Source organism: Gigantopelta aegis, chromosome 1 (genome assembly GCF_016097555.1).
Source record: "Gigantopelta aegis isolate Gae_Host chromosome 1, Gae_host_genome, whole genome shotgun sequence".
Lineage (NCBI taxonomy): Eukaryota > Metazoa > Mollusca > Gastropoda > Neomphalida > Peltospiridae > Gigantopelta > Gigantopelta aegis.
This window is the reverse complement of record NC_054699.1, coordinates 44,801,528-44,813,770: the sequence shown is the minus strand read 5'-3', so window position 1 is coordinate 44,813,770 and position 12,243 is coordinate 44,801,528. Positions and strand designations below refer to the sequence as shown.

At 38.2% G+C, this 12,243-nt stretch overlaps 1 protein-coding gene across 1 annotated transcript in view; it reads left to right on the top strand.

Annotated features, from left to right (window-relative positions):
* The window catches only part of LOC121383438 (filamin-A-like), a 35,368-nt gene extending 31,037 nt beyond the window's left edge, over positions 1-4,331 (top strand). The window contains exon 6 of the mRNA XM_041513508.1: positions 2,363-4,331. Within this exon, the coding sequence (XP_041369442.1) occupies positions 2,363-2,520 (158 nt within the window). The 3' untranslated portion in view covers positions 2,521-4,331. The remainder of the gene's footprint in view (positions 1-2,362) is intronic.
* The last annotated feature ends 7,912 nt before the right edge of the window (positions 4,332-12,243 follow it).

Below are 12,243 nucleotides of genomic sequence, written 5' to 3'. Positions count from 1 at the left end.
TATCATCACTCACACCTGCATCCTGTAATAACATTACAAGTCTTTTACTCGAAGGATGAGAAAATTGTTTGTGAAGTTTTAAGATAATGTTTTTCTTTTGTTCTTGAGATTTGTCAGCCATAGTGTAGAAAACTTTTAATGTGTCATCAACCAGTAGTTTTGGATCATCGAGAGGCACACAGTAGTGCCCAGAAGTTGTACACTGCAAATCAGTCTGCTTTCCAAAAATTGTAGCTCTATCATGATGCTCTAAATCTAAAACCACTTTAGCAGTTTCATTGCTGGTTTTCCCAAAAGTAATGGTATGTCACTTTCAACCACATCTGTTGTTATGGTACATTTTACACCTGCTATTTCACAAGGAATTGTTACTTTTTCTTTCGATTTACGGCATTTACCTGCACCAAACTTGAAAATGGTATCACTGACACATCGTTTAAGTTTATCAGGATGTAAAGTATCCAAATAACATTTCATCCAGGTTTCACCAGCAACTGTGGAACTACACACACTATCAAGAACAGCTGAATTAATCAATTCACTGACCAAAACTTGCATTTCATCAACCTTGTTGCATGTGAACATAACAGCTTCTTCTAGTATTACTGACTGTCTTTTCTGCATGTTCTCGTAGGAGTCTGGACAATCTTCAGGAAAATGAAAAATTGACTCGCATATTATGCACTTCATTGGATGTCCATCTGCACCACATGGATTCAAAACACGTCTGTTTTTCTTTGTATTAACACCTCGATTCTTTTCACCACGCTGTATGTATCTATATTCACCGCCAAAAACTCTACCTCTTCCTCTGTAATAGCCGCTATCTTTCTGAAATTCACCTCGAAATGCTCCACGACCATGCTGATTATTTCGCCTTTGTGTATAAAACAATTCATTTTCCTCCACTACATAAAGAGGTTCCACTTTAATGCCAACTCCTGAATCACTTTTATCAGTTACTGGCATAGACTGTTGTCCAAAAAACTTTTTAAGAGACTGTCTCATTTGTTTGAACAAAGATGCCACATCGCTGTAGTCGACACCAGTAAGTACAACTTGTCGATCTTTGCGATACAAATCAGCTCCAATCCAGTAACTTAAACGCTAACACACACTCAGGTAAATTCATATTGAATTTTTTTGTTTTGTTGTACTGCTTTTCAAACTCTGTGACGTACATCTCCATAGAAATTTCGCCAGTTCTTTTATATCTATCAAACTCTGTATACGCTTCATATTCCGCCGCAAGTTCATCTTTTTTGTATATTTTGTCCATAAATGTTATCAAAGTCGCTACGCCATCATCTGTTCATCAATGCCGAGTTCGCTAAACACTTTATCACAGATCGACCCTTCGCTTTCCGGTAATGATAACGCTATCGCTGGACCTTGTTTCTTCTTTTCCAAATCTGTTACAGTCTGCCACACTTTAATTTCATCCACCCATCTGCTGTACGGTTTTGATTCACAAAACATCGGTGGCATTTTGTAACTTCACGCAGCCATATTTGTTGAAAGTTCCGGAAGCCCAAATATCAGTCCAAACACAAAATAAAAGTACAGCATTTCGCTACGCCAAAGAAGACATTTTTCACCATGTTTCGCTGAAAAGTCACACATTTTAGTTTTCTAACAACCATGCTCTGCTACCATGTTAAATATCCACATACGCCATCGCTAATTGTCACGAGACACCAGACGCCAACACACTCGCTCATTGTAATAACGCACAAAACAAAGTGCGCTTTATTAATAACCAATCAGAATCGTACATGTGTTTTTGTCTAGATAACAATTAAAACATATACATTAGTCTTGATAAGAATGATTGTAAGCATTGTAAAATAGTTTTGGTAATTACTAACGTTAACATGATTGACCCGTTGTTTTGTGTGTTTCAGGCTCCCCGATGACCTGCAATGTGATCAACCCGTTATTTTGTATGTTTAAGGCTTTCTGATGTCCTGCAATGTGATTGAACCATTGTTTTGTGTGTTTCAGGCTCTCCGATGACATGCAATGTTATCAATACATTGTTTTATCTGTTTCAGGCTTTCCGATGACCTGATCGACATGTTGTTTTGTATGTTTAAGGCTCTCCGATGAGCTGATCGACATGTTGTTTTGTGTGTTTCAGGCTTTCCGATGACCTGATCGACATGTTGTTTTGTGTGTTTCAGGCTCCCCGATGACCTGATCGACATGTTGTTTTATGTGTTTCAGGCTTTCCGATGACCTGATCGACATGTTGTTTTGTGTGTTTCAGGCTCCCCGATGACCTGCAATGTTACTGACACATTGTTTTATGTGTTTCAGGCTGCCCAGTGACCTGATCGACATGTTGTTTTATGTGTTTCAGACTCTCCAATGACCTGCAATGTGATCAACCCGTTGGCCGAGGTTGTCGAGCTGCGAACGCTGCAGCAGGTGGAGCAGGAGACCGAGTTCCTCATCAAAATTAGGGTCGCGTACAAGATGGATTTGGCCGTTGACTGCATCATCATGTGTAAGTCTTAACAACAGGTTTGACAGGTGTTGTCAAAGGTGAAACATGTCGTCATGTGTAAGTCTTAACGACAGGTATTGTCAGAGGTGAAACATGTCGTCACGTGTAAGTCTTAACGACAGGTATTGTCAAAGGTCAAACATGTTGTCACGTGTAAGTCTTAACGACAGGTAAGACAGGTATTGTCAAGGTGAAACATGTCATCATGTGTAAGTCTTAACGGCAGGTATTGTCAGAGGAGAAACATGTCATCACGTATAAGTCTTAACGATAGGTATTGTCAAAGGTGAAACATGTCGTCACGTGCAAGTCTTAATGGCAGGTATTGTCAAAGGTCAAACATGTTGTCACGTGTAAGTCTTAACGACAGGTATTGTCAAAGGTCAAACATGTTGTCACGTGTAAGTCTTAACGACAGGTAAGACAGGTATTGTCAAGGTGAAACATGTCATCACGTGTAAGTCTTAATGGCAGGTATTGTCAAAGGTGAAACATGTCATCACGTGTAAGTCTTAACGACAGGTGTTGTCAAAGGTGAAACATGTTGTCACATGTAAGTCTTAACGACAGGTATGACAGGTATTGTCAAAGGTGAAACATGTTGTCATGTGTAAGTCTTAACGACAGGTATTGTCAAGGTGAAACATGTCATCATGTGTAAGTCTTAATGGCAGGTATTGTCAGAGGAGAAACATGTCATCACGTATAAGTCTTAACAATAGGTATTGTCAAAGGTGAAACATGTCGTCACGTGTAAGTCTTAATGGCAGGTATTGTCAAAGGTGAAACGTTGTCACGTGTAAGTCTTAACGACAGGTATTGTCAAGGTGAAACATGTCGTCACGTGTAAGTCTTAATGACAAAAGGAAATACCTGTAAAACAATAGGTGAAACGTGATGACATGTAAATCTTAACGATAGGTTTGACACATTGGCAAGCCCACAGGTGAAACTGGGGAAATATGTGTAAAAATATGATGAAACGTAAGGAAATACAGGTAAAATGGGGAAATAAAGGGAAATTATGGGAAAATACAGACATAACATGAGAAATAATAAAGCAGAGCATTGTAAAATTTAATCAGATGTATATTTTTGTGTGTGTTACTTTAATGCAATTTGTTACTTTAAAAAATTTTTATTATTACTATTACTTTAAAGAACTTGTACTGGTAAAAAAATGAAAATATTTCTGTTAAGAAGGACATTTTTGTGTATTAATGTAATGTTCTTTTACTTACATCATTTGCATAAATTAAAAATACTTTAATATTGATGTCCATTTTTATCAGTTCTACCTGCTATAAGGGATACCCTTTGTAATGACAAGTTCAGACATTTTACAACTGCCATACTTTCAAATGTTTTGGTTTACTCTTTATGATTGGAAAATATTACATTTTGTGGTATGTGCTGTCCTGTTTGTGTGAAAGTACATATAAAAGATGCCTTACTGCTGTTCTTACTGCTGTATCCTTTGTGATAACAGTAGGTTTCTTTTCTCTTAAATGAAGTGTCACAATTAGACATGTTAAATCGATAGTTTAAATTGTGCTCAAATATTGTCGAACAAGCATTATTTTCTTTTCATATTTGAACTCTATATCAAAACCACCTGCTCACAAAGAATACTTGTCATTTATTAAGGTGACCGTTATATTCAGGCTTGACTGTTGTATGCAGTTCTGTTTATTAATTATTCAGTTGCTCACATATATGAATTTGTTTTTCTCCCTCCATTCGGAAATAAAATGATTTTGCTATATGGTGTCATGTTGTTTGTCTGGGTTTTTTTGCTTGTTGGTATGGTCTTCGTATGACTGTTATGATGGTGTATTGGTAAATAGTTTTCTTCCAGGAGCGTCGGAAGCAATTAAAAGTTGGTACAGCCATGAAAGCAATGTATATGATGAGATCTACAAATGTATACTAGGCAGGCACCACAGGAAGAGAAAGAAAAAAAAACGTTCATGGCCCAAAAAGTGGTACGTCCATGGCTGTACCGGCTGTACCACTTCCGACGCTCCTGTCTCCTGTGTCCATGTGTTCATCTTTACAGTGGACTGCTTGCTAATATGTGACAGTTTAAAATGCCATATTATGGTTACAAGTTTATTTTAATGCAAACGTTTCAATATTTATGTTTGACATCCAATAGCCGATGATTAGTAAGTCAATGTGCTACATTTTTCCATTAGTAGCAAGGGGTCTTTTATATGCATCATCCCACAGACAGGATAGCACATACCACGACCATTGGTATACCAGTAGTGGTGCATGGCTGGAATGACAAATAGCCCAATGGACCCACCGACGGGGATCGATCCCACACCCGACCACACATTAATGTTTTAAAGTAAGTCCAAGTTGCCACGCCCTGTGATCTATCTCCTAAATCTCTTAAGTTTCCACCATAGTGCTTGGTTTCATACGTCTCAAGTAAGATACCTGGAGCCTATTTCACAAAACATTGTAAATTTATGCCTGCGACTAGCAGTTAAACCGGTCATATGTTTACATGTGTTTGGAATTATTTTATGTAGAAAATGACATCGTTACGGAAGGTGAAGCATTTTATTGACAAAAGAAAACGAAATATGTGTACTTCAAACTATATTTAGTTTATTGTTAATAGTAACAAGAGCTGTGGTTTACTCTTAGATTTATGTTTACGTGCAAAACTAGGCTTACGATGTTTTGTAAAATCGGGCCCATATGATTAATTTGTAATTGGCACGGTAAGAGCAAAGTAAAATATGTTTAGGCCAATTCTGAGTCGTAATCAGACTCAAAATATTCATGAGCATGGGCCAGAATAAAATGCTTAAGTCAATTATTCATTTTGTGTCCTAGATTGCATATATACACATATCTCTTGTTGTCCATTTTTTCTACCGGCCTCGGTGGCATCGTGGTTAGGCCATCAGTCTACATGCTGGTAGGTACTGAGTTCAGATCCCAGTCGAGGCATGGCATTTTCAATCCAGATACCATCTCCAAACCCTAAGTGAGTGCTCCGCAAGGCTCAATGGGTAGGTGTAAACCACTTGCACCGACCAGTAATCCATAACTGGTTCAACAAAGGCCATGATTTGTGCTATCCTGCCTGTGGGAAGCGCAAATAAAAGATCCCGTGCTGCTAATCGAAAAGAGTAGTCCATGTAGTGGCGACAGCGGGTTTCCTCTTAAAATCTGTGTGGTCCTTAACCATATGTCTGACATCATATAACCGTAAATAAAATGTGTTGAGTGCGTCGTTAAATAAAACATTTCTTTCTTTCCATTTTTTCTTTTCGTTTTAAAATGTTTGATATTAAAAATCAACAACATTTTATACAAACTTGTGGAACGTCAATATCTGTGATATATGTTTAAACCACTGACAAACATGTATTTATGTTTTTATAGAATGCTTATATATTCAGGGTTTGAAATTGACTGAATTTCCTGCATAACGTTCGATCCAGCAATTAAGGTACAAATTCTGCCGGTCCGAAATCAAAACCTACCATACCAAACATAATCATAAAGTATAAATGGAAAATAGTTGCTCGTCTGATGGGACGGCAGGCAAAAAGTTCTTCCGGCCCGTCCAGGTATTGACCAACAAAAATTGGTTGGGCCTGCAGTATTTCGACTACTGATATATTCATTTATGTTTTGCTCAATCTTTCATTCACGTACATTCAGTAGCCAATGTTTTCCTTTGTGCTGGAGTACTGTTAGACCTTTCATTCACGTACATTCAGTAGCCAATGTTTTCCTTTGTGCTGGAGTACTGTTAGACCTTTCATTCACGTACATTCAGTAGCCAATGTTTTCCTTTGTGCTGGAGTACTGTTAGACCTTTCATTCACGTACATTCAGTAGCCAATGTTTTCCTTTGTGCTGGAGTACTGTTAGACCTTTCATTCACGTACATTCAGTAGCCAATGTTTTCCTTTGTGCTGGAGTACTGTTAGACCTTTCATTCACGTACATTCAGTAGCCAATGTTTTCCTTTGTGCTGGAGTACTGTTAGACCTTTCATTCACGTACATTCAGTAGCCAATGTTTTCCTTTGTGCTGGAGTACTGTTAGACCTTTCATTCACGTACATTCAGTAGCCAATGCTTTCCTTTGTGCTGGAGTACTGTTAGACCTTTCATTCACGTACATTCAGTAGCCAATGTTTTCCTTTGTGCTGGAGTACTGTTAGACCTTTCATTCATTCATTCATTCATTCTTAACTTTGATTCATTCATCTTACTTTAATTTATTTTTTCATTCAGTCATTCATTCTTTAACTGATTCATTCTTTCATTCATTCATTCAATCTTACTTTCATTCATTCATTCTTACTTTTATTCATTCAAAGTAAGACCAAGTTGCCACTCCTTGTGATCTACATGTATCTCCTAAATCTCTTAATTTTCCAGCATATTGCTTGGTTTGTATAGTTTGTAATTGGCTCGGTAAGAGCAAAGTGAAATATGTTTAGGCTGAGTAAAATTCTGAGTCATGATCAGACAAAATATTCATGAACTTGGGTTTATAATAAAATCCTAAAGTCAATTAATAATTTGTGTCCCAGATTGCATATATACACACATCTCTTGTCATCCATGTTTTTTTTTTTTTTTACTTTAATTAATTAATTCCTGCATTCATTAATTCTTCCCATTAAGTATGTAAATATCCGAACACTAATATTAAATCAGCTGCTCGAATGATTTAACCAGCTAAACATTTGGTTGAGTCCAGCAACTCTGTAAGAGTGTATTGCTGCATGTTGCATGTTCTCTGTGTTGGTGTCTGTGACCATGACAACCACGTAGACTGCATGTATCAACTGGCTGCTTTCCGGGATCAAGGTTTGCTCTTATACTTTTTTTTATTATTTCACTTTTATTTTCTACTTGACTGGGGTATGGGGTGAATTAAAACAATAATTGCATAATTCTTTTCTTTTTTCTTTGCTATATAAATTATTGTTTCTATCCAAATCACATGTATTATATTAAAAAAAAAAAAAACTGAAAAAACTTTAAAAAAAAAAAAAAAAAAAGAAGGGCGCATAATTTTCAAAAATGTTAACATTTTCACAGTTGAAATACCATACAAAATGTCATATAATATTTAAACATGTTAAGTTATAATGAAAATGTTACTGTATAATTATTGTATTGTAAAATATAAGTGTTTTTTTAATACAATTACATGTGGATGTATTTGATGAAGAAAAAAACTATGGATTATTTAGTTTCGGATGTATATATATGGGCTTTTTTCAGCACCGTCTGGTCAAAACATTCCAGTAAGAATCTCTGGCACCAGTTCCCATGGCTGTACAGTGGAATACACACCTAGAGAAATAGGTATATTTTATTTGATATAACTAACCTAGTTTAAGTAGTTTTCATGTTGAGGGAGGGATGTAGCACAGTATTAAAGCGCTCGGTTGATGTGCGGTTGTTTTCAGATTGATCCCCATCAATAGGCCCATTGGGCTATTTTTCATTCCAGCCAGTGTAATACGACTGGTATATCAATGGTCATGGTACATGTATGGACCGGCCTCGGTGGCGTCGTGGCAGGCCATCGGTCTACAGGCTGGTAGGTACTGGGTTCGGATCCCAGTTGAGCCATGGAATTTTTAATCCAGATACCGACTCCAAACCCTGAGTGAGTGCTCCGCAAGGCTCAATGGGTAGGTGTAAACCACTTGCACCGACCAGTGATCCATAACTGGTTCAACAAAGGCCATGGTTTGTGCTATCCTGCCTGTGGGAAGCGCAAATAAAAGATCCCTTGCTGCCTGTTGTAAAAGAGTAGCCTATGTGGCGACAGCGGGTTTCCTCTAAAAAAATCTGTGTGGTCTGACGCCATATAACCGTAAATAAAATGTGTTGAGTGCGTCGTTAAATAAAACACTTCTTTCTTTCTTTCTTTCTTGGTACATGTATGTGCTAGCTGTCCTGTGTGGGATGATGCATATAAAAGATCCCTTGCTACTAATTCACAAATGTAGCTGGTTTTCTCTCTAAATTTATAATTAAAAATTACTAAATGTTTGACATCCAATAGCCGATGATTAATTAATCAAGGTGCTCTAGTGGTGTTGTTAAACAAAACAAACTTTAATTTATCTATCTGGGTCTAAACTAATTTATTTAGTTTTTTATTGTTTAGAGTTTAAAGTTCTTTTTCCCCAAATCTCCAAATGTGATTTAAACTTTAATTTGGCAAATAGATGTCATTATAACAATTTACCAAAAAGCTAATTCGAAAGCAGATTTTTTTTTTTTTAAATGGCTATACAAATACAGTTTAGCTAAATTTTACTTGAATTTGGCTGAAGATTTTCTGATAAAATTTGCTAAATTGCTATTAATTTTTGGCGTTCAGGTTAAAGCGTACATGTATTTATAGGGCTCATGAGGTGTTCTCAATGATTGCTCTTCTTGAAATGTCTACCAGTTAAATACAAACCGTATTTTTCCCACAGACTGTTCAAATTTACATTTACAAAGCCCAGCAATTAATGCCATAGATGTTAAGTTTTGTCTAATAGTGGAGTATATACTTGAACATTAAGTGACAGTGCACATAAAAGATCCATTGCTGTAAATGAAAAAATGTGGCGGGTTTCCTCTGATGAGTCAGAATTACCAAACGTTTGGCATCCAATGGCTGATGATTAAATAATCAATGTGCTCTAGTAGTACCTTTAAACAGAACTTTCAGTTATATTCCATAATCTCGGTAAACAAGATGGATAGGATTACTATGCAGCTCAGAGACTGCAGAGTGTATTTAAAGGGGTGGGGGGTGGGGGTGGGGCACTGTCAGTATTATCGTCAAGGAGATGGCAGTTTGAAGGCCGGAAGGGTTTGAATGTTTTAAAGAGGTATGGAGGCATGTTTCTATTCTCTCGGAGAAACGTTTTGAATTTTAGGTTTTTCAACCATCCCGCCTTCTCAGCCCAATAACAAGGAAATATAGTGGTGTAGGCATGCCCCCCCCCTCCCCCTCCCCCCGTCCCACAGCCCATGTATGTAGTTAAATAAAAAGTACATTTCGAGACCTATCAAATGTATTTATTTTAACGTAATACTATGTTTGGTTATAAACTAGGTCAGCTGTCTATGCAACTTTGTCTTTAAAGAAAACTAAACTTAATAATAAAAACATGTTGTTCCAGCCAGTGCATCATGACTAGTGTATCAAAGGTTGTGGTATGTGCTATCCTGTCTGTAGGATGGTACATATAAAAGATCCCTTACCACTAATGGAAAAATGTAGCGGGTTTCCTCTCTAAGTTGGGCTTATTCCTGGTCAAATACGCGTATGTTTAATTGTAAACAACGATGAACCTGATTACTCTGGTAGTTCAGACGATGGCATGACTTGTGATTTTGGATGGCGTCCTAAATAAACAGATGGCAGATATTACTATCGCTGCCAATGGATGGCAGATATTACTATCGCTGCCAATGGATGGCAGATATTACTATCGCTGCCAATGGATGGCAGATATTACTATCGCTGCCAATGGATGGCAGATATTACTATCGCTGCCAATGGATGGCAGATATTACTATCGCTGCCAATGGATGGCAGATATTACTATCGCTGCCAATGGATGGCAGATATTACTATCGCTGCCTATGGATGGCAGATATTACTATCGCTGCCAATGGATGGCAGATATTACTATCGCTGCCAATGGATGGCAGATATTACTATCCTATGGATGGCAGATATTACTATCGCTGCCTATGGATGGCAGATATTACTATCCTATGGATGGCAGATATTACTATCGCAATGGATGGCAGATATTACTATCGCTATGGATGGCAGATATTACTATCGCTGCCTATGGATGGCAGATATTACTATCGCTGCCAATGGATGGCAGATATTACTATCGCTGCCTATGGATGGCAGATATTACTATCGCTGCCTATGGATGGCAGATATTACTATCGCTGCCAATGGATGGCAGATATTACTATCGCTGCCTATGGATGGCAGATATTACTATCGCTGCCTATGGATGGCAGATATTACTATCGCTGCCTATGGATGGCAGATATTACTATCGCTGCCTATGGATGGCAGATATTACTATCGCTGCCTATGGATGGCAGATATTACTATCGCTGCCTATGGATGGCAGATATTACTATCGCTGCCAATGGATGGCAGATATTACTATCGCTGCCAATGGATGGCAGATATTACTATCGCTGCCAATGGATGGCAGATATTACTATCGCTGCCTATGGATGGCAGATATTACTATCGCTGCCTATGGATGGCAGATATTACTATACACAGTTTTTATCATTGTGCTGAACTAATTACTATCGCTGCCAATGGATGGCAGATATTACTATCGCTGCCAATGGATGGCAGATATTACTATCGCTGCTATGGATGGCAGATATTATCGGATGGCAGATATTACTATCGCTGCCAATGGATGGCAGATATTACTATCGCTGCCAATGGATGGCAGATATTACTATCGCTGCCTATGGATGGCAGATATTACTATCGCTGCCTATGGATGGCAGATATTACTATCGCTGCCAATGGATGGCAGATATTACTATCGCTGCCTATGGATGGCGGGCGTATTGGAAATAAGTCTTAAAGAGATGGTGGGCCCGCCATTACTATCGCTGTAATGGATGGCAGATATTACTATCGCTGCAAAATGGATGGCAGATATTACTCTATCGCTGCATTATGGATGGCAGATATTACTATCGCTGCCTTTATGGATGGCAGCCCATACACAGTTTTTACTATCGCTGCAAATATGGATGGCAGATATTACTATCGCTGCCATTATGGATATGGCAGATATTACTATCGCTGCTATGGATGGCAGATATTACTATCGCTGCCAATGGATGGCAGATATTACTATCGCTGCCAATGGATGGCAGATATTACTATCGCTGCCAATGGATGGCAGATATTACTATCGCTGCCTATGGATGGCAGATATTACTATCGCTGCCAATGGATGGCAGATATTACTATCGCTGCCTATGGATGGCGGGCGTATTGGAAATAAGTCTTAAAGAGATGGTGGGCCCGCCAGCGATTATGACATGTAGCGAGACCCCTGCGAAGACTATGTCAAAATTACAAAATGTTTGACATCCAATGTGCTCTAGTGGTGTCATTAAACAAAACAAACTTTAACTTTTTTTTCTTTTTTTTTCTTTATTCACCCAATAATAATGTTACTGCCCATTACACAGTTTTTATTATTGTGACAAATCTACACAACTGAATATGAGTGTAATTCTACAATGCAATATGAACTAATTATTTGTGTGTATTTTCAGTGGATGCCTCCGCGGTCGGTATGGGGGATCTGTGCTGTGAACCAGTCAATGTCAAGTTCAATGAGGAACAGATTCTAGGTAGGTCATGGGTGAGTGCCAGGGAGGATATGGGTGGGGTGAGGGGATGGAAAGTACAGATACACGTTTAAACCACGCGAGATTGGACACTATGACGTCAATGTCAAGTTCAATGAGGAACAGATTCCAGGTATGTCATGGGTGAGTGCCAGGGAAAATACAGATATTTGCCAGGGAAGATAAAGGTGGGTGGAGTAGATGGCCTGCACAGATAAATCTTTAAACCAAGTGAGATTGGTCACCAAAATGTGAAAGTCAAATTCAACAAGGAACAAATTCTAGGCAGGTGATGGGTAAGTGTCAGTA